The following is a 24,490-nucleotide window of genomic DNA, read 5'->3' on the forward strand; positions in this document are numbered from 1 at the left end:
TTGCAACCTACTTCTGATCTTACGGCTCTCCTCGAGCAGTTTCCTGAAGTCTTAGACTCCACGCTCGGAACCGCCAGAAACTATACAGCTCACATACAGCTGAAATCCAGCGCTAAGCCGCGCTTTTTCAAAGCACGTCCAGTACCCCTAGCACTTCAAGACCAGGTCACTAAGGAGTTAGAAAGATGGATAGAAGACGGAATAGTGGTACCAGTCAATTCCAGTCAATGGGGCACTCCACTAGTTCTAATCAAGCAACCTGATGGCAATGTACGACTTTGTGGTGATTTCCGATCTACGATCAACTCACAAATCGACACAGATGTCTTCCCAATTCCCCGTCCAGAGGACTTATTCCGTCGTCTTGCTGGTGGACAATTCTTCTCTAGAGTGGATCTTAAAGAAGCCTATCTACAGCTACTTTTAGACGAAGAATCCAAGCAATTTCTCACACTCAACACTCCTATCGGACTGCTCCAGCTCCAGCGTCTCCCGTTTGGCGTCTCTTCCTCAGCTGCTATTTAACAGCGCTATTTAGCTCAACTCACCGCCTCCATTCCCGGTTGTGCTAACTACTTTGATGATATTATTGTGACAGGCAAAGATCACCAAGAACATCTCCATAATCTGCACCTCCTTCTCACGAAGTTGAAAGACAATGGCCTACGAGCGAATCTCGCTAAATGCACTTTCTTTCAGCCGCAAGTTCACTACCTGGGACACATCCTTGATAAAAACGGCATTCAACCTAGTGAACGGAATGTCTCGGCGATTGTAAACATGCCTGTACCACAGAACATCAAGCAGCTCCAATCCTTCCTAGGCAAAGCGAACTACTATAACAAGTTCATTCCCCGCTTCGCTTCAGTTGCAGCTCCATTAAACGCCTTACGCAAAAAAGGTGTTAAATTTCAGTGGTCTCTGCAATGCCAACAGGCCTGGCAATCAATCAACAAAGCCCTTGTTCAAGCTGTTAAACTCGCTCATTTTCAGCCTGGCAAGCTCATCATGCTAGCTACTGACGCATCAGATTACGGCGTCGATGCCGTTCTCTCCCAGAAGGATCGTCACGGACAAGAACGTCTCATCGCCTTCGCTTCGAAGACACTTAATGAGCATCAACGTCGGTACTCCCAGATAGAAAAAGAAGCTTTAGCCATCATCTTTGCTATTCGCCGTTTCAATGAATATCTCTATGGCAACCATTTCCTGATCATTACTGATCACAAGCCTCTAGTACACTTATTCCATCCTGGTAATAAGATCCCTGAGCATTCCCTCAGAAAGCTTCAAAGATGGTCCATGTTCCTTTCTGATTATTCCTATCAGATATCCTTTTTTTTTTTTTGCTATGGGCTTTACGTCGCACCGACACAGAAAGGTCTTATGGCGACGATGGGATAGGAAAGGCCTAGGAGTTGGAAGGAAGCGGCCGTGGCCTTAATTAAGGTACAGCCCCAGCATTTGCCTAGTGTGAAAATGGGAAACCACGGAAAACCATTTTCAGGGCTGCCGATAGTGGGATTCGAACCTACTATCTCCCGGATGCAAGCTCACAGCCGCGCGCCTCTACGCGCACGGCCTCAGATATCCTATCGTGCCACATCCCAGCATTGTAATGCTGATGCCCTCTCTCGCTTTCCAGTAGGTCCTGATACCGCCTTCGATTCTCAAGAATCCGCATGTCTTCAGTTAGACATAGAACTCGAAGACACCGTATCCAGCTTTCCTATTGACGCTACCTGCATTGCTAAAGCTACGGATAAGGACAGTACACTTGCTACAGGACGTACTTACATCCGCAACGGTTGGCCTCTTCAGAACAAACTTCCTGCCCACCTTGCGCCTTATCATCGTATTCAGCATCGTCTTACGACTCGTGCCGGAGTTATACTCCTGGAAACCGGCACCACCTTCCGAGTGGTTATCCCACTTAGTCTACGGAAACAAGTTCTCGACTTGTTACACCAAAGTCATTGGGGCATATCCCGCACTAAGCAACTCGCACGTCAACACTGCTACTGGCCTGGTATTGATGCCGCCATCGAAAAGCTCATCCGCCATTGTGAACGATGTCAAATTAATCAGAACGCCCCGTCTTCTGATCTAGCTTCATGGCCTCCTGCTACTTCTCCATGGGAACGAGTTCACATCGATTTCGCAGGTCCTTTCCTCAATTCCATGTGGCTCATCGTCATCGATTCTCTATCGAACTTTCCCTATGTAGTGGATATGCATTCGACGACTACTACTACAGAAGCTACCATTCGTGCTCTTCAGAAAATATTTACAACTGAAGGATTTTTTTTTTTTTTTTTGCTAGTTGCTTTACGTCGCACCGACACAGATAGGTCTTATGGCGACGATGGGACAGGAAAGGGCTAGGAGTGGGAAGGAAGCGGCCGTGGCCTTAATTAAGGTACAGCCCCAGCATTTGCCTGGTGTGAGAATGGGAAACCACGGAAAGCCATTTTCAGGGCTGCCGACAGTGGGGTTCGAACCTACTATCTCCCGAATACTGGATAAACTGAAGGATTACCTCAAGTACTAATTTCTGACAATGGACCGCAATTCACAGCTACTACTTTTAAGAACTTCTGTAAATATAATGGAATTCGCCATATCCTAGCTCCGCCTTTTCACCCTCAGTCTAATGGTGAAGCTGAACGCTTTGTACAAACATTTAAGAAAAGTATGAAAAAAGCTGTCTCTTCAGGCTTAACTAAAGACCAAGCATTGCTACAACTCTTAAGCAACTACAGAACTCTGCCCGGCGCTGATAATGTCACTCCTGCACAAAAGCTCCATGGAAGACCTCACAGAACTTTACTTTCTCTGTTGCAGCCTCTTCCGGCCCAGCCTAAGACATCATCAACGAAGTTCACAGTCAACGACAGAGACTACATACGGACATTCAAGTCAAACCCGCTCTGGTTACCTGGTGTCATCCGCAGATCTTTGGGCCATCGTCTCTACGAGATTCAGACTGCTGAGAAAAACATTTGCCGCCACCAGGACCAGATACGCCTGCGCTACCGTCCATATCCGGCTATTGATTCTCTTGTTAAGCCAGATAAATCTATTGCTGAACGAGCTTTAGACCATTTAATAACCATGGGTTCCTTTCAAGACGATGCAGCGCCACTCCGCCCAGTCACAGCTCCGGACAATACAACAGTGACGTCAGAAGCTCCTGCCCAGCATCGCAGCCGCCGCCAGCGCCGCCGCCGCTTCACGCTGTATCGGCGTATTTAGGAGGGGAGGGTGTTGTATGTCCTCCGCTCTCTCCGCTCAGCGCCAGCCAGCCGCACGCACGCAAGCGTGGAGATTTCGAGACTCGACGCGCAGCCTTCAGTGCGCGTGCCTGTACCGTCGAGTGCTGTATAAAAGGAGCTCCCTGTCTGCCACTCTCCAGGATTCTCCCCGGTGTCCTGCTCCAGAATACACTGTATGTCGAACACGGAGGCTACTCCTCTTAGAAATGTGTCTCGACCAGGTGGACGGAATTCTGGTAGTATGAGGTTTCACCTCAGGTCACTGTTCCAAGTTCCCGTTCCTTCATCCAAGTCGAGCCCCGATGCTGTACTCTACACATCCCCAATCTCACTCAGGCTCCGACACACACACATTAGATTCTCTAATTGTGTACTTAGCTTTCCTTCAGTGCAAGCTCATAAACTCAAACACTGTAAGTTAGAAGGAACTCTCTTCACTAATCTATGCAAGTGAAACTGATAGTTTTCGACTATCACGAACTGAACATTCCTACGAACTATCTTTTCAAGATAGAAGCTAGTGTAAATACATTCCAAGTGTATATAGTGTACAGAACAGAAACTCTCTCAAGCTTAATTATCTACTTTGCTTCAAGACAATTTTATGTTTATTCTTGTAAATTTCTATGTGAAGCAAATAAACAAGTTGTGTTCTGGTAAACCTTATCCTGTTTACAACATTAATAAAATTATTACTATCAATTTTTGTGCATTTTAAGAAATCAAGATAGATCTCCACCAAAAAGCCTGAGGCCCGTGAGCCCATAGCTAAACCATCTTGCTGATATATAGTATTGCTAAAGGTGAAAAAGTTATTATTAACGACCGATTTTAAAATAGAAATAAAGTCTTGAATATCTAGTTTACTTAGGTGACTGTATTTATTTAAATTATCTTCGATGACGGGTAATAACTTTGAGGTCTTTACACTGGGGTACATATTTACGATGTCAAATAAATGGAGAGAATGATTTGGTTGGATGTCAAAGTTATTCAGTTCACAATTAATTCTGTGGTGTTTCTGATAGGTTTGTTGGCTAAAAATCGGTAATTTATGGATGAATTTGGATGTATTGTATAAAGATGATGATGATTATGATGCTTGTTTAAAGGGGCTTAACATCTAGGTCATCGGCCCCTAATAATACGAAATGAGACAAAATGTTATGACAATTTAAAAATCCATAATCCTCCACTGACCAGAATTCGAAAACGTGAGGGTGAAGAATAAATGGAAGGATATGATGTTAAAACAATCAGTGGATCTGACCCGCAACGCCCCACATTCCCAGAAACTAGTGTTAAACAATAGTATTACTGACCAAGGGAATGCTTCTAAAGCATAATACTGAATTGATGATGCTTGTAGTCGAAACAAGTCCAAAATACAGGTCATCGGCCCCTCAGAATGGTACTTATCGCTAGGAAAGTAGAACCATGCTATTTGTCATGTTGCGGTACTAATCAAAGGTAGCATAGACTCGCGGTATTACACACATTATGGTACTATTCACAGGTAATGTCATGCACACATGTAACACAGACCTATGGTGTTTCGCACATTGTGGTGCTATTTACAAGCAACGCAAACCTATGGCGTTCCTCACATAAGTGGGCTAACCACAGGGACCCGCACTATCCCGTGGTGTTCCTCACATAGTGGGTACTAAGCATAGGCAAGGCAGAACCATGGTGTCGCTCATCTCACGGTGTCGCTCATATAGGGGTACAAATTACAGGTACTGTAAAATGCATCCTGAGCCACACACTGTCACTACTAATCACAAACCTATTTTGTACCTAACATAGTGGTACTACGTGCAAGTAAAAGCGACCCATGGTGTTCTCCGTGTGGTGGTACTAATCACAAATAGTTTCATGGTTCTAATACTATCATCCCTTGGTCGCCCCATTTAGTCGTCTCTTACGACAGGAAGGGGATACCATGGGTGTATTCTTCGTCTGCGTCCCCCACCCACAGGGGGTTGTGTGTTTGGTCCGCGAGAGGTATTTTATTTCTCTCAAGTCCGCCGGCAAGCCGGTTAGGTTCTCCCTATCCGCCACGTGGGAGTATCCCCTCTCCCCCTGCTACACCAGCGCAGTAGGTTCGTGGTATTGTATAAAGGACTGGGTTTGTTATTGATTATTGGGCAAATGGGAATGTCGGCCTTATGAATCTTGGGGAGGGCTTTAGCAGTGGGCAGACCTGGGTTCATGTTTAAAAGTTTTGTTTTTTCTTAATCTGTGAAGAATAAAGTAGTTTTTTTTTTTTTTAAGTTTAAGTAGACGTTGGATTTTTTTGGGTGGGGTCTTTCTTAACTATTGAAAAAGTATTATTGTTAAAAAAATTTTTGTTTTTGCAACATAATCAGATTTATCTATTATGACAGTGGTGTTGCCTTTATCAGATTTGGTGATAAGGTCAATATCATTAATTTTCTTTTTAAGATCAAAGTAGGCTACTTTTTTTGATCAGTGATTAAGTCATTATTATTATTATTATTATTATTATTGGGAGGAATGTTTTTGTTTTTAGTAGTGAAAATCTTGTCAAGATTTCTTTTTACGTTAATCCTTACTTCATCTTGCTGTTCTGACGGCATTTTATTGATGGCTTTCTCGGATTCAATTACTAAGATGGTGACAATGTTAAGAGTGTTGAGATTAAGCCAACTGTGCTTGAGGCCTTTAGACAGAATCAAGTTTTCTTCATCATTCAAAGCTGTCTTAGACAAATTAACAAATGGGGGATGGAATTATTCACTTGTTGAGTTGGATATTTTATTCTCTTTGACAAGATTTTTAGATAGTGAGGAATTTTTTTAGGGTGTTAAGCTTTTTTCTCTAAAATTAGTTTTTTTGATAACTCATTAAATAATCTGATTTTTAGATAGTAAGGAATTTTATTTAGGGTGTTAAGCTTTTTTCTCCAAAATTAGTTTTTTTTTGATAACTCATTAAATAATCTATTGCCGATTTGGGCTTGGAAAAGGTTCCACTGGACACTTGGGAGTAGGTTACCTATTTCAAGGTGAGTTTCAATATATTATTAACTGTAATCTCAGTTCAATACGGACCAAAAATGAAATTCTTATCTTTCAACAGCAAAATGCATATGCATACTTGCATACCAAACTCATTCGGCATCTTTCCCTCTCGGAAGAGCAACGCGTTCGTCAACTGTTCATGGAGCAGGAGCTCGGTGACCAAAAGCCATCCCAGATCTTACGACACCTTAGGTCTCTCGCGGGCAGCACACAAGTACAAGACAACCTCCTAAGACAGTTATGGATACAACACCTGCCGTCACAAGTACAGGCCATTTTACACACACAGAGTGAGATTCCACTAGATAAGGGTCATGGCCGACAAAATTCTTGAGGTTTCACCCGTGTTCCTTCTGGTCACTGTTCACACCGTAAACACACCACCAGTTAGTGAGGTGAGCCACCTCACGAAGAGGATAGATGAACTCTCACACCAGATGGCAGCACTGCAAACTTTCTTCCGCGCACGCTCTCATTCCCGGGATCGGCCAAGCTGTCCTTCAACAGCTGCAGGTCTTTTCCGACAGCCGGTGCACAAGGTGTCTGCTGGTACCACCGCCGCTTCAGCGAAAAGGCACAGGAATGCGAATCACCTTGTAGCTTCTCGTCAAACTCCAACAGCAGCCAGTGACGGCAGTAAATGGTTGCCCAACAGATGGAAACCACTTCTCTATCATGGATAAGAGCAGTAAATATTAATTTCTGATCGACACTGGGTCGGATTTGTGCTGCTTTCCGCATTAATTCCTGATGGGGCGTTGCCGTCAGACCAGTTATGAACTTGCAGCCACCAATAATTCCACAATCCACACATACGGGACTCGGCACTTGAAACTGAACCTCAGACTGGGACGAGAACTTTCATGTTGTTGCCAACGTCGCACTTCCCATCATAGGATCAGACTTCCTTGCCTATTACCATCTTCTGCTGGACTATCGTAACAAATGCTTGGTCGACAGCATCGCAAGCTTATCAGTGAACGTCCAAACTGCTAACTCTCTACAGTCCAATGTGAAGGCTCTCAATGTACAGACTACATTTCATGAAATTTTAAAGGAATTTCCTGACCTCACTCGTCCATCTGGAGCCCCGCGAGGAGTACGCCATTCTACGGTACATTTCATCTGCACTACACCAGGACCACCTGTCTCCTGCCAAGCTCGTCGCCTCGCCCCAGATTGTCTCCAGATCGCTAAGAAGGAGTTTGATGTCATGCTTCTGGAAGGTACAGCATGACGCTCTGAGGGTCCTTGGCCATCACCGCTCCATTTGGTACCGAAGGACGAAGGCTGGTGGTCCTCCAGATATCATCATGCCTTAAACTCATGGACCATTCCTGACAGGTATCCACCTCGGCGTCTCCGCGATTTCAGCCACAAGCTCTGAGAATGCACTATTTTCTCCGTTATCGACCTAGTGAAGGCCTACGCCCAGATTCCTGTGAACCCAAGTGACATTCCAAAGGCCGCAATCATAAAGCCCTTCAGACCCTTTAAGTTGCCTTTCATGACCTTCGGAATACGCAATGCTTGTCAAACCTTTCAGAGATTCATAGATGAAGTACTATCTGGTCTGGATTTCATGTTTGCATACGTTGAAGACATCTTGGTTGTCTCTAAGAGTCCCGAAGAACACAGGCGCCATCTGCAAACTCTCTTCCACCGCCTCTCTGAGTATGGCATTCTCATCAATGCTACCAAGAGTGTCTTAGCATCTCCGAGAGTCACCTTTCTCAGATACGAAGTCTCCGCTGCAGGGACACGACCAATGCCGGAACTCATCACAGCTCTGCAGAAGTTTCCTCTCCAGAAAACTGCATGTGATTTCAGACGTTTCTTGGGAATGATCAATTTCTACCATCGGTTCCTTCCCTCGACATCGCAGTACCAGGCTCCACTCCATTCATCTGTATCCAGTTTACGTGGATCTCAACCGGTACACTGGACACCATTTTTGCTGCCTGTAAAGGAAACCTCGTTCAAGCTACCCTCCCAACGCATCCCGATCCGATCCGATCCGATTGTTTACAGATGCATCCAACAACGCTACTGGAGCTGGCCTCCGGCAATGCGTGGACGATGCCTGGCAGCCCCTAGCTTTCTTCTCCAAGAAACTATCCCTGAAGCAAACCGAATGGCCAGCCTACTACAGGGAGTTACTTGCAATTTATGAAGCAGTGCAGCACTTCAGATACATTTTGGGAGCCCAGCAGTTTACAATTTATACAGACCACAAACCTCTAACTTACGTCTTCCAGCAACGTCACGACAAACCTCCACCTGTGCAGTTGAACCAGTTATCGTTCATCACTCAGTTCACAATGAACATTCAGCACAGTGATGGCTCCTCCAACGTAGTCGCAGATGCACTGTCTTGCATCAATGGAATTGCCACTAGTACTTCTGCACTTTGGCATGATCACAGGAAGGGGATGCAGAACTCCTTGATCTGTTGAATTGTGAATCAGCACTTCGGTTGCAGCAAGTCCGGATACCAGGAACCAACATCACTTTGTTCTGCAACACTTCAACGCGTCGACGCTGACCATTTATCACTGTACCTTTTCACAGACAAGCTTTGAACTCTTCACGGTCTGTCATCCTGGTGCCAGAGCAACCGCCCGTTTAGCATCAGAACGCTTCGTATGGCTCCACATGCAAAAAGACTGCTGTGCATGGGTACAAGCCTGCCAGGCAAATGAACGCTCGAAGGTCTTGCGCCATATCAATGCTCCACTCGGTAACTTTACCCCACCGCATGCTCGCTTTCAACACGTCCATCTGGACATCATCGGCCCACTCCCTCCTGCTGGAAATTACCGATACTGTCTGACAGCAGTGGACCGATTCACTCACTGGCCAAAAGTCTGGCCAATGGAAGGTGTCACAGCCGAAGATGTCACTGAAGCTTTTGTAGCATGCTGGAACTCTTGCTTTGGATCATGGGGCTAATGACCTGCAATGTTAGGCCCCTTAAAACAACAAGCAGCATCAGCTTTGGATCACCACACTGCATCACAACCGATCAAGGCAGACAGTTTAAACCTCAGTTGTTCTGAAACCTGGAGATTCTCACCGGAACCTGGCATCCTTGCGCCAATGGCATGGTACAACATTTCCACCATCAACTCAAGGCCGCCATCATGTGCCATCCTGATACATCTTGGCTGCAAGCCTTACCAATTGTCCTGCTTGGTATCTGAAGTGCGCATAAAGAAGATCTTGCTGCTTCCTCGGCAAAGCTAGTCTATGGAGAACCAGAGCTAGTCTGAAAAGCGTCACGAAACAACGTTTTGTTCCTCCCCATCAACAGGATGTTCAGGTTAGGACAAACAAACTTTGGTTAGAAAATGAACTAAAATTTCTCTATAAGAAAAAGTCGTTTTTAAATCATCGCTTATATGAAACTCACTTAGAGGCAGCCACCTTACTCTCAAGTGCTCAGTGGAATCTTTTTCAAGACGAAGTCCAAATCAAGTTGTTCAATATTTTGTCCAAAAAACAGATAACACTAGAGAAAAAACTTGAAGCACTTACAAATAAGGTAAAACACAGCACCTCCCCTCCAAAACCTAACAGCAAGCCTAAACTCGCTAATGACACTCTACAACAATTCCACCCACCAGTAATTAATCTTTTCACTACCAACTTAGATGAGGACGATATAAGAATTCTTTCGAAAGGTCCAAAGCACAACTGGCCCTGTTTCAACTCGGCCCTTACAGCCTCCAAACTCGTAGTTGAATCAGAAGTTGCTATCAGCAAAATGCCATATGAACTACAAGACAAACTCAGAATGGACGTAAAAAAACAATTAAACAAAAGATTTTTCTCAAAAAATCGCACTGCGACCCCTATCACCAAAATCAACAAAGATTCCCTTACTGAAAGAAAACAAATTCTCAATCTTAAAAAGAAAGTCAAAGACAACCAACTCATCATTACTGTACCAAGAGGAACTCTCCTTCGTCATGAACTTTTAAATTTACAATTCATACAGATCGATCTGCATATATTATATCTTTGTAACATGTGTGTTTTTTTCTTCCTATCTTAATAAAGTACAAATGTTGTCCCGTTCCCTTATGGCCCCGGGAAATGCGAAATTATTTCCGCCCTGGTGGCACCCTCCAAATTGGGTTGGCAAGCCTTCCTCCGACCTGCGCACTTGTCGTGTTCTCTCTCCACCTTGCCCCTCCGCGCCTCTCCCGAGGGATGGCACGGTGCTCGCAGTAAACTTCGTTCAGTTCGCTTGGAGCGAGCAAGCAGCTTGGTCATCCAGCCGCGAGCGTGGAGGTAGGAAAGCTTACCAACCAACGTTAGGCTTAGGGAGGGAGTTGCCTTATATTGAGAATGTAACGTATTTGTTCTCTTGTTAATAGAGGCTAAGAGCCTCAGTAAATAGAATAGTAAGAGGGTTTGCTTCTGTAAAAGTTAATGTGTTAACGGGGTTTCTTTCAATTCAACATGTTGTCACTAAAAGGAGTTTGTTAAGAATTGAGAATTGAGAGTTGTAATATTTGAATTGTTGGAGGGCAGGTCCCCCAATGAATACGGACTTTATTTGTGCGCACTTATTATTGTAATAAATGTTTAGCATTACAACGACTCGGTTTTCGCTGACTGCGTTATGGCTCTCCTTGCCCGTCACTGGTATTCAGCCTTCGGTCTTGAAGCCCGCACCTTCCTTATTTCCACATCGCTGCCAATTTTACGTGGTGCAATTACAAAGGCCGACAAAGGCAACACAACAGTCATTATGGATAAAACAGATTACATTCAAAAAACCAAAAATTTCTTAGATAATGACTCCTTTTCGATAGTTAAGAAGGACCCAACACAATCAATTCAAAGGCAATTGAAACAAATTCTAAAGAGCACATCTTTTCTCCTCACTGAGCAAGAAAAACAAAAGTTAATTACTATGAACCCAGGCCTACCAACAGCTAAAGCTCTACCCAAAATCCACAAAACCGGTGTCCCTATTCGACCCATAATAAACTACAGACCAAGCCCCTTATACAAATTATCTCAATTTATCCAACAATTTCTTAATAAACATTATAAATTCTCATCAAATAAATCCATCAGGAACACTGTAGAAATAGTGAACAAACTAAACAGTTTCAAGCTTCAACCATATCATTCAATGCACTCCTTTGATATAGTCAACATGTATCCCAGTATAAAAACCAACTCATTATTCCCGATCATCGAAAAGAACTTACTGGCTAACAATCAAATAAGTAAACTAGAAGTTTATGACCATATTAAGATTACTAATTAACAATAACTATTTCACATTCGATAAGATCATTTACAACAAGATGGTTTGGCTATGGGTTCACCAGCCTCAGGAATTTTAGCAGAGATCTACCTTGATTTCCTAGAGCACACCGCCATCGACAATAACATCAAATTTGCTAATATCCAATTCTGGGCTAGGTACGTAGATGACACATTTATAATCCTAGATGAACGCTCCATAGACTCCACCCTCAAAAACCTTAATAACATTGATCATGACATTAAATTTACCTTAGAATCAGAGATAAACAACTCCATCAACTTCCTAGACCTAACAATCAATAGGCACCCCTCTTCGTTCACATATAGTATCTATAGAAAGCCCACTCAAACGGCCACTACTATAAGAAATGACTCACTACACCCCCAAACACACAAAGCGGCTACATATAATAGCTTAGTAGACCGAGCATTCAAAATTCCGATGTCAAGAAAAAACTTAAATAAAGAATTGAACACCATTCGCTCTATAGCAGAATTTAATGGATATAATGAATCCTTTATTGAAAGAATAATCAATAAATTCAGACACCGCCCAAAAACCACCCTAATAAAAGACAATACTAACACTGCCACGTTTTCCACATTTACCTTCAATAAAGAAATTTACAACGTCACTAACGTTCTTAAAAAACACAACGTTAAAATAGCCTTTCATACTAACAATAGAAGCACAGAGATCCTACACAACTCTTCATCAATAAATAAAAGTAGTCCTTTTCCTAAATCAGGTGTATATAGGTTTTCTTGCCAAGACTGCAAAAGTTCTTACCTAGGGCAAACAGGACGCAGCTTTAAAATCAGATATGCAGAACATGTCAATGCCATAAAACACAACCGTTTTTCCGCGGTCGGCCTACATATAAAAGAATTTAAGCACAACTTTACTGAAATAAATCAAGATCTTGAGGTATTAAATATTCTAAACAAAGGTTCTTTCCTAGACGTCACTGAAAACCTCTATATTCATTTAGACCAATATTTCAATCCCAACCTAAACTTAAATGATATCTCAGAGAAACCAAAGATCCTATTCGACTTTCTCATTGAATTTTTCAAAAACATGAATATCCCGAAAAACAGATCTGTCTTTCACATTATGCATAATACTTTGTCACGCCACACACTTTCACCACATCACCCTCCATATTTCCCCTCCTTCCACTCCTCCTCCCGTACCGCTCCTTCCCTCTCCCCTCCTAATCCAACAATGGCCGCTCCCCAGACCTAAACTATCCAACACGCTCTGTTCCTCTTCATCTCGCGCCATAGCTTTACCCCCTTATGTCCCGCAATAAACATCATAGAAACCTGCCCCCACCCTACACGTAACACTGCAACAATACACCACAAATACTGGCACAGTCAACCTCCAAACTCTCAGAAAACGTATTCCTTAATACCAATTTTATACTCGTGTCGAGCTGAATACCGGACCTGTGAAGATTACAAGATTATTTTGTGCATCTACAGAATGGTGGTGTTAATGAAGCTATGTAATATAGAGAGAGACTTTCAAAAGGTGGTTAAATGAAGAAGTTATATCATGTTCAAGATCATGCTTTCACGTCTCTGCACAATATTTAAAATGCAATTTACCGTTGGTCTTTATAGCTATTGCTGAGAGTGAAGAAAAATTTCCTGTTGTGTATGTTTATCAGGAACTCAAGGGAGACTTCATTAGTTAGTCGGAACATAGAAAAAATGATGAACTCTTCTCGGAAGAACTCTTAAGGTTTCACTTTACTTTTTCCTGCCTGCTGGCTCTTCAGAAATGTGTGCGCGTGCGTTTGGTATTCAGGAATCATTCAAGGCGAATATTTTCGCACTGCAAGATGTGTGGTTAAGGTTATTTTTAATATTTATAACTTTTGCTTTCTCAACGATTCATTTGTTTCTATATTCGTCCCTGTTTTTATCTCCTCGTAAGATGTGTATTGTTTAATGTAACGCCTTGTGTAATATAAATGTCTACATGCTAGCCTATTTCCCACATTTTGGCTGAAGATGACGCCAAACAGCGTCGAAACTAGTTTCAAGTGTAAATATATGTTGTAAATAAACTATAACATTTTTGTATTGAAAAGGTGGACCCTTTTAAGTTTCCTATCTTCCATTCTATGGAGAACCAATTCGACTTCCAGGAGAAATGCTCTGTGCCACGACAGACAACTGCTTCGAGGACACTTCAAACTTCATAGTCAGACTCCGCCAACACGTGAGTCGACTGCGTCCTTTGCCAACGTCACGACATGATCAACACTCCACCTTCATCCTCAGGGACTTGAACACTTGTACTCACATCTACCTACATGATGACATGGTCCGCGGCACCCTACTGCCGCCATACACTGACCCACATTGAGTGTTAGATCCAAGTGATAGGATACTGACTGTGTAGATAAGAGGTAAGCCTGTCCGCTTCAGCATTGATCGGATAAAACCTGTTTTCTTCCTGGCTGATAACACACCCTTACCTGGACAAAATGCCACTCAGGATCATCGCATCAGCCGAGAGAACACTCTCCATGATGACACAGTCGCATCATTGCCGGCACCTAAAAGTGCTCCACCATCAAGCGACTTGGGACCTACAACTCGCTCCGGCCGAAGAGTTAGGTTTTCAGACTACTTTCAGCCGTGACTACCTTGACTCTGTGGTGTGGTGAAACCATGTGATCCCTCTGCCACAGGAACCTAGAGGGCAGCAGCTGGACCTCGCCACACTAAGCAACGCCGGTGAAAACATGTAGACTGCCCGTCTTCTTTATGATTTCCATGGCAGCATAATTATAACAAGATGGCGAACACTTAGGATAAAGATAGTTAAAAAAAAATACATCGAGTGATGTTATATATGCACTGAATGGTAGGTAAAAAAAAAAGTAAAGTTCCGTGCAGAATAAAAATGCACTTCTATTTAATGTTGTGTTTACTGTAGCTAGCAAGTCAATAAGTGTAGTGATCCCCACAACTACAATAATGACAAGATATTTTAGGTTTCAAACACTTTCAAAAAACATGATTTTATTATAGCCTTCCGAACCAGCAGCACTAATTCTAACATATATTACAACACTGACACTAAAAAAAAAAAAAAAATTTAAAAAAAGTTCTTACACTCTGGAGTTTATAAATTAAAATGTATACACTGCTGGAGCTCCGTCTGCCGATCAAACAGGCTGCTCAAGGTTCCAAAAACCCCATATTGAAGTGAGAATTAATTCTTTGGGTCTAACCAAGTCCATCATATGCACATTTATTTTCGGAACCAAACCACAGATCAAACAAAGTGTTAACTTCATATGACTTTAAACTCTGCAGCATAATTTCAACAAGATCAAAGAACTAAAGACATATACAAGCTGGACAAACCACCACATGTACAAAACAACGGAGTCATCATCATTTTAAAAAGATTTTATACTGAAGTGCGATATCATCATGTACCATATTTTATTTAATATGCATCTATGCAGGTGTGACAGTGTGTTTTAAAGTTGTTTTTAGTTATTGTGTTTGCCTGATTTGACTCGTTGGCTGATGATGGCACAAGTTTAGTGCCGAAACTAGTACCTCATGTGAACGACGTGTGATTGATTCACATTAATAAATGTCTGTGTATTGAATAGGAAGACCCCTATTAATTTCAATTATTGTAATCCCACTTCAATACAGAGCATGAAATTTCTAAATATCAACAGTCATTGATATCTGAACAACATCCACTCTTCATCCACAACATCTGCCACATTCTAGTCATTTCTGCAACTTCCTTTCAGTTCAAGAAGATTTTAATTACGAACTTTTAATGACACGAATGCTTGCTGTGTCAGCTTTTTAAAGTGAATTGTGTTTTCATAAGAACACTTGTTTGATGAATTATGATTACTTGAGTTTTAATGTTTTACGGCTGAGGAAGGCTCATAACAGCCAAAACATGTACATTTTTTATTATTTTTGACCATGACAAAGATCTTCCAGGTGGAAAGAATATTTTGAAAATCTTCTCAATGTAAAAGAAATCTTGCTGTTGATGTCATGAACAACCAAGCTCATGTGGAGGAGGATGATGTTGTCAGTGAAATCATGCTTTAGGAAGTGGAAAGGATGGTAAATGAACTAATTTATCATAAAGCATGAGGAATAGCTTAAATGAGACATGAAATGGTGAAATATAGTGCGAAGGCAGGGATGAAATGGCTTCAGAGAATAATAAGAACAGTCTGGTATGTTAGTAATGTGCCTTCTGACTGGACAAAATCAGTAACTGTACCTATCTACAAGCAACAACTATCGAGGTTTTTCACTCATCAGAATACCACAAAAGGCGTTCACTGGCATTTTGGAAGGGAGAGTGCAATCACTGGTTGAGAGTAAGTTGGATGAAAACCAGTGTGGTTTCAGACAACAGAGGGGCTGCCAGGATCAGATTTTCAGTATATGTCAGGTAATTGAAAAATTCTACGAGAGGAATAGAGTTATGTTTTGTAGATCTAGAGAAAGCATATGACCGAGTACCAAGGGAAAATATGTTTGCCATACTGGGGGATTATAGGTAGGTAATTAAAAGCAATTTAAAAAAAAGAATGATGTTGAAAATTTGGCTGCAGTGAGAAATGATGATAGAATGAGTTCTGGTGAGTGGGTGGGTGGACGGCCGGGTTCTTTAAACAAGGGCAACAGTTCATGCCTCGGATGTCTGCAAACCCTAGCAGACTTGATTTTAAAAAAACTATCCAATGTATATTCATTTGAATAATAGATACCAATACCTTTGGGACTTGTGTTTCACTTCTTCAGCATTGTATCTACTATTATTTGGTTTCTTACTAAGGTGATGTCATCATCAGCTTTAATCGATCGTCTTTTCTTTCCTTCTTTTCAATAAATTTTATTCTAGTTTTGTAAACAGTTAATTAATTTTTGGTTCTTCTTAGATTCCTGTTTAAATTTTTAATTCTCTTCTTCAAATTTAGAATGACACACGGAACCTCAACATCAAGTTTTGTTATCTTATATGTAGAGTCATTTATTTCTATGGTGGCACCTCAAGATATGCTCATTGTCAAAGGGTTCTTCATGTAATATCCATTTAATAGGGCCAAACATTTAAAGGCTTACTCAGGTGAGAGGACAAATTAGGAAAAATATGTGGAACAGCTCCTGGATTCCAATCTCAATTCAACTCTTGGAATTTTGACATTTTTCCCATCAATAAATAATGAGTCAGCTTTATTAAAAGATCCTTGGAAAAATGCCACACTCAAATACAAGATTTATGGTTAGGAGCAGTGTTTTCCTGTGGAATAGCCCTGACCCACAGAGAGAAAAGCTTCTCACCTTTAGATGATGTAAAGTGTTAAACTCTACTAGATTTATATCCAAATTCCCCAGCACAAAACATGTCAGCATTTTCACCTGCACTGCATTTACATGTGTTCACTACACTCCGAAACACATATAACTGAATTTTGCACGTTTTTTCTGCTATAACATCAACAAGAAATGGACACACACCATACAAACAGTAACTAAACTAAAGCCTGGTTGGAGCCCTTGATGATTGCATCACCACTCTCTGCAGTGGAGTCTCCTGGTGCACCATTGCTACAACAGTAAGCTTGAGCAAGTGCACATACTTATTTTTCTACTTGGTATGATGATGATGATTATTATTATTATTATTATTGATTATAATTACCTGGAGACTGAGAATTTCCAGTTTTGTCAGAGAGCCTAAATTTTCAATTTTTGTAATCTTGTTTTTTCCCAAAAACAGATTCTTCAAGTTGTCAAGACCTTCTAAATTCTCGATTTTCTGCAACAGAATTTTATCATCTCAATAGAAAAATTTCACAATAGTATTATGAAACTGTGAATCACATTAAGCACTAAAGATTATTCTTAAATAAAACATAATTTATTGTTAAGTAAATGTTTTAGAACAAATATTATCCTGTAATAATAAAGTTATTGGCTTTTTGGCCCACCAACTACTTTTACAGTTTTCGGCGGCATTGAGGTGCTGGAATTTAGTCCAGCAGAAGTTCTTTTATGCACCAGTAAATCTACCAACACAAGGCTGACGTATCTGAGCCCCTTTAAATGCCACCAGAGTGAGCCAGGATCAAACCTGCCAAGTTGGGGTCAGAAGGAGAGTGCCTCAACCATCTGAGCCACTCAGCCTGGCAATATTATCCTATTGCAAACTCTTTGTCTTTTTGCTGTGTTCCTAGTCTTACCACCTGTACTCACCTTTATCTTATGTCTCTTCTCCTTTTCTGTGTTTATCTGGCTTTTTTCTTAACCTACATTTCCCTCATTAAGACTGAAAATCTATCAAGATGGTCACTCAGTAAGTGTTGATGCCCACCGGGCAAGTTGGCTGTGCGGATAGGGGCGCACAGCTGTGAGCTTGCATCCGGAAGATAGCGGGTTCGAGTTCCACTACCAGCAGTCCTGAAGATGGTTTTCCATGGTTTCTTATTTTCACACTAGGCAAATGCTGGGGCTGTACCTTCATTGAGACCACAGCCGCTTCCTTCCTACTCCTAGGCCTTTCCTACCTCATCGTTGCCATGAGACCCATCTGTGTTGGTGCAACGTAAAGCAAATTGAAACAAAAAAAATTTGTTGATGCCTGCCCTCCAAAGGTGGGAAGTGAAATAAGCTTGTCAGGTAGTGAGAAGAAAAGGATGTAGAAGAACTGGTATTGATGAGAAGAATCCATCTATTTGATTGCAGATTGCCCTGGTTCTTTTTTTTTTTTTGTTATCATATTTGTCCTTATCTCCTCTTGTTAATAGCTATGTGCTCCTTTTCAAGTTCCTATCAGAACAAATCGTAATCAATCAAACACGATATCTGAACCTTCTTACAACCTCATCGACAATTGGCAGAGTCATTACATATAGACAGTATACCTACTTTGTTGAAAAAAAGAAACAACAGGAGTCAAGATACCAGCAGCACACTTCCACTCTGTCATGAGCCTACCATATCAAGATTCAGGGCATACAAGGTTGAGAAATAGTGGCAAATTAAGATTACTGAGCCAACTCTGCTATATAATATTCAATTAGCTGCAGCAAATTTATTCTCAAGACAAGGCTAATCAAAACTACACTTTGAATTTATTTATCACCAATATAGTTGGTCCGTTATCGGAGATTATAAATTTTCCAGCTAACTCATTCTCTCATACTGCATTGGCACTGCCGGTGGCTCCAAGTAGGCTACGCAGTGGCCTCCATGGTATGCCCAAGCCATGCATCTTGGTAGGTGTGCTATTTACCAACTGATGAGCCCAACTTAGCACACTGGGGCGGAACGCTGGCAACACTTTGAATTTGTATTCCAAATTCAAAATCTATATAAATAAAGTTGTATGAGGTCTGCTGTTTCTAATTTGGTTTATTTTGCCATATTTTGATATAATTATCTGTTTTAGGTGAATTCAAGGCCTATCTATGGTGTTTGATTTTTGTGTCTGTCTGTCTGTTTTTTGTTTGTTTGTTCCACCATTACAAGTAAACAGCTGAATAGATCTCAACCAAACTTCATAATTAGAGTCTACTCATCCAGGAGCAGGTTTTGATATACATATGATTTAAAAATCACTGAATAGACTGGGGGTTTATACGAAGACCAGAAGAGGCTTTTCAGTATTCTCTTACACTCCTAATTTTCTGTAAAATTCTGCAGACTATATGTGAAATATCCCTTCATTTTAATCTAAAAAAATGGTATATAATTTTGCTTACTCTTCAAATGACGGAGATAATTACTGTTTCTTATGGGTTTCACACTCTGCAGCCAGTGATGGACACCCTCACAGACCGACAGCGAATCCACCGGTTGCCATTGCAACGTCTCAATCTGCTTGCCAACAGTGATGTAACGTCCTTTTCGTCATCAATCCTGTAAACGCATGGTTGTTCGTTGGGTACAAGGCAAGAGAGGCGTCAAACTGCCATTTTGAGGGATATTTGCAAAATAACTTTGAAGGTTACAATGTCTTTGAATACTGCTAAGTATGGCTGTTAATATTTAAACTGTACCACAGAGTGTAGCCCACTATTTCACACTCTGAGGTGTTTTTTTGGCATTTCTTATCACTGTTACAGTATTTCTTCTCTACCTCAGTTTTCATCTTTAATTTCTTACCTCTGCTTTGACTCTTTAGGCTTAAGTAATAACACATTAAGTTGTCATCTTATCTGAATACTTAATATGCCCTGCACCTAAATTTCTTCTCTGTTACTGCTTTCAAAAATCTGCAACTCGTATGATCAGAATTTAGTAAGGGATATTTCATTTTCCCAATACATCCACCAAACTTTCAATATCACCGACAAGTTTACGCAATGTAAACTATATTTTGTACATACATATGCACAAGAAGTGATATTTTTTCAGGGATGTTATAATCCTATATATATTATATTAAACTTGTGTGTCTTAAAGACTGAAAAGCTTTTAAGTTACAAAGAACTAAAAAACTATAGAGCCTCTTATCGATAATAAGGTATCATAAACGAAGGGTTTCATGAGTCTTCAGTCACAGCACCACACCAGTGGTCAGAGAAACAACAATATGTGAACTGAGAAGCAGGGAGAATTTCGCACAACTTCGGACTAGGAGCTGTACTGTACTAAAAATTCAGAAAATGTTCTCATTCTGTGTCAATTTTGTTCAGCTGTAACGTACTTCACATTACTGTCACAAGCTTTCAGAGAAAAATATCAGTTTAACATGTCGCGTTAAAAGTGTGAATAGAGGTAAGTAACTTCACATAAATTCTTGAAAGAAACATGCAATCCTTTGCAAATTCCCATGCCAAGAATGGGTACAAATGCTAGCAGACTATATTATCACAGGCCTTAAAATCATCAGACAATCTATCAGAAAGTTGTGAATATTTGTGTTACTGATTGGTTATTGAATTGATTATTGTTATAAATATGTAAAGAAAGGTGATCTAGATATAAAAACCAAGAAGATTAAGAACCTCATTATTAGCAGAGATGGACATTCTAGAATTGACAGCATCAGGATTGGCAACCGACTCTTTGATAAGGTTCTTCTTCTTCTTCTTCTTCTTCTTCTTCTTTTCTAGCCTATTTCAATCCACTGCTGGATATAGGCCTCTTCCATGTGCTTCCATCATCTTCGGTCTTGAGCCACTTGGAACCAGCGTGTTCCAGCCAACAGCTTTATGTCGTCGAGCTATCTCTTCTGGGGTCTTCCAATGCCTCTCTTGTGTCCCCACGGTCTCCAGTGAACAATCCTAGAGGTCCACCTGTTGTAGTCTTGACGAGCTACGTGTCCTACCCATTGCCATTTTAGTCTTGCTACTCTCTCTAGGATGTCTGTTACATTAGTTCTTATCCTGATGTCCTCTGAACGGATCTTATCCCTAAGGCTGATCCCTAGCATCTGTCGCTCCATGGCTCGTTGTGTTCACTGAAGCTTGCGAGCACTTTCCTTTGTCAGAGTCATCGTTTCCAGACCATAAGTAGTAACTGGCAGCACGCACGTATTATAAACCTTGGTCTTCAGGTTAATTGGAACATCCTTGTTGGTGAGGATGAATCTTAGTTTTCGGAATGCAGTCCAACTCATACCTATTCTGCGAGGAATTTCTGCATGTTGGTTGTCTTTTCCAAGTTTTATCTTGTGTCCAAGATAGATGTACTCATCGACACATCGACAGCTTCTATATATTGGTTTCCCATTTTAAGTGGTCGACTCTCTGGGCTCAGTATTTTCGTTTTATTAATGTTCATTTCCAAACCAATCTTAGCAGAAGCAGTTTTTTATTCTTGATCGTGCTTTCTAGCTCATCTAGATTTTCACTTATGAACACAATGTCATCGGCAAAATGCAGATGGTTCAAATATAACCCGTTGATTTTTATTCCTTTATTATCCCAATGAAGGGTTTTGAATACATCTTCCAAGGCAAGGGTAAACAGCTTTGGAGAGACTGTGTCACCTTGTCGAACTCCTTTGCCAACTGGGATTTTACTGGTGATGAGGTCTTCGTCCACTCTGACTACCATTGTTGCTTGATCATAAATGTTTTCCAGAAGCTTTATATACCTTGAGTTTATCATGGCATTTTGAAGTGCCTTCATGATTGCCCAAATCTCCACTGAGTCAAAAGCTTTTTTATAATCAATGAAGGCCAGATGAATCTTGATGTTGTACTCAGTGGTTTTCTCAAGAAGACGACAAATAGTCTGGATGTGTTCAACAGTTGAGAAACCTTTACGAAATCCCGCTTGCTCGGCAAGTTGATAAAAATCCAGTTCTTTTGTGAGGCGGTTGGTTACAATTTTAGTCAGGAGCTTGTAAAGGTGTGATAACAAACTCACAGGACGATAGTTCTCTAAATTTTCCTTATCACCTTTCTTGAAGAGAAGTATCGCTTCAGCATTTTTCCAATTTTCTGGTATTCTTCCAGAGTTAATACACTTGTTCATGAGTATTCTCACGGCTTCTAGCAGATCTCTTCCACCTAATTTCAGCATTTCATTCGTTATTTTATCCTCCCCAGAGGATTTTTTATTCCTTAGTTGTTTAAGTGGATTTTCAATCTCAGCAGTGGTTACTTCCGGTGCTACTTCAGGTGTATAATTGTGGGCTAGTTGTTCATCACTGGATGGTTTATTAATGGTTGATGTATACAACTTGTAGTAGAAATCTCTAATAACTTCAGTAATGTTTTGCCTATCTGTGACTATTTCTCCATTTTGGTTCTTAAGTTTTGTAATTTTTGGTCTTCCTGTAGACATGTTGTTCTTTAAAATCTTCATGTTTTTATTTTCTTTATTTTCTTCAACTGTCTGCATGATCATGTTATTATTAAATTTCCTTAGATCTTTTCTTATTTCCTTGCAAATGGTCTTGTTAAGATTTTTGTATTCCGCTGTCTTCCTGTCCTTAATGAGCTGCATGGTATTAAGTGAAAGTCGGCTCCTCTTATTAGTTTTCTTCAATGGGATCTCCTTTGCTGCATTTTGAATACTGACTGTAATTTTCTCATTAAGTTCGTTCACGTCCAAGTATTTCAAATCTTCTGTTGGGTTAAGTTTTTTGGTAAGAGCTTGTTGAAATGATGATTGATGTTTTTCTAAGTCCTCTACTCTTGGAAAAGTGTACCCCCTTGTCATTTTGGACCGTTCAAGTTTGAGGTCAAATGTGAAGGTTGCTCGAACTAGCCTATGGTCGCTTCCTGTATCAAATCTGCTGAGAACAGTAACATCTGTACAATATTTCTTCTTGTTGGTCAGGATAAAAATCTATCTCATACTTGGTTTGTCCATCGGGGCTCTTCCATGCCCATTTTTGTTGGATGGGCTTTTTAAAGAAAGTATTCATGCAATAGAGATTTTCGGCTGTGAGATATTCTAGCAATCTTTCTCCTCTTTAGTTTTGATCGCCTAGTCCATATGTACCAATGTTCTCTGGGTCTCCGATTTCCTTTTGACCCACTTTTGCATTGAAGTCTCCAGTGATGATACAGAGTTGTGTCTTTTCTGAATTTTTCGCTTTGGGATATCTTCATACAGCTGTTCCACTGCCTCTTTGTCAGAAGTACTGGCTGGAGCATAGACATGTATGACTTGTATGGAGATTTTACTATTCAATTTGAGGACGATATATATCACTCTGAAAGAGACATAAATCATCTTGTGTATGAATTCTTTGATATTTTTATTGACAAGAATAGCAACCCCATGTGTAGAAGCATCCCCGTTATTACGTAAGATGACATGACCTGATGGAAGGGTCTCAGCTTTTTCTCCTTGAAGGCGAGTCTCACAAATACCCAGAATATCCCATTTTATGTCATGCAGTTCTTGTTCTAGCCTTTCCAGGTCTTCAGCTATTCTCATAGTTCTTATGTTGTATGTGGCTATTCTTACTTTTTTAGTTGTTCTTTTCAAATTTTTGCCTCCCCCAGAATCCTTGAGGCAGACTGACGTATTGTCAGTGTGAGATTCTGAGTCTTTCACTCTACTCACCTGGGGTAGTTTCGTTTGAAAATTCGAAGTCATAGGAGTTTATGGAAGGTGTTCAGCAATAAAACACCACGCTTGCCAGACGTGTTGGTGAGTTGTGATTCAGCCGCCCCTAACATGGGGAACAGACGCTGTCGGGGTACCGCCACTAACATGTGGAACCGTCGTCCCCTTTGTGTGTTGTACTTGTATTAATCCCCAAGTACAGGGCCGCCTCTTCCAACATCTCCGCCGTACCGAAGGTCACCCTCTCCGCCGTTGATGTCGTTGAGGTCTTCACTCATAACCCTGAGCTGGGACCCTTACCAGATACTACACACCGGGTCAGCGTGCTCTGGGACTCACATAGGCAGGGGCGCCACTCCCTGGGTAGAAATGCCTCCAAGGAGGGTCTCTACCTGCTACCAAATTGATAAGGTTACAGACTTTAAAAACCTTGGTGCCACACTGAACCAGCAAAACCACATCAGGGAAAACATCCAGAGTTGCATCACCTGCAGAAGCTACATATTTTCCTTGCCTCTCTTTGTTTCAGTTGTGTCTTTCTCCAATATCATAAAGATCTACAAGACTGATCAGTGTTGTTGTATAGTTTCGAGACATTCTCCCGCACCAAAATTTACCAACATCATGAAGCAGTTTTTGAAAATAAGGTACTGTGGCAAATCTATGGTCCTGAATTCACTGATGGAGTCTGGAGATTCCAAAGCAATGCAGTCATCCATGCTCGTTACAGAAGACAAGCACTAACGAAGTCATCACAGGGAGACGAGTCACCAAAGTCAAGGGTATAAAAATGCTAAAGATCAAGAAACCATTGCTAAAGGAC

General features: G+C 41.1%; 1 protein-coding gene across 1 annotated transcript in view; it reads right to left on the reverse strand.

Annotated features, from left to right (window-relative positions):
* The window catches only part of sds22 (protein phosphatase 1 regulatory subunit sds22), a 214,026-nt gene that overhangs the window by 66,854 nt on the left and 122,682 nt on the right, over positions 1-24,490 (reverse strand). The window contains exon 6 of the mRNA XM_067137327.2: positions 17,334-17,450. Within this exon, the coding sequence (XP_066993428.1) occupies positions 17,334-17,450 (117 nt within the window). The remainder of the gene's footprint in view (positions 1-17,333; positions 17,451-24,490) is intronic.

Source organism: Anabrus simplex, chromosome 1 (genome assembly GCF_040414725.1).
Source record: "Anabrus simplex isolate iqAnaSimp1 chromosome 1, ASM4041472v1, whole genome shotgun sequence".
Lineage (NCBI taxonomy): Eukaryota > Metazoa > Arthropoda > Insecta > Orthoptera > Tettigoniidae > Anabrus > Anabrus simplex.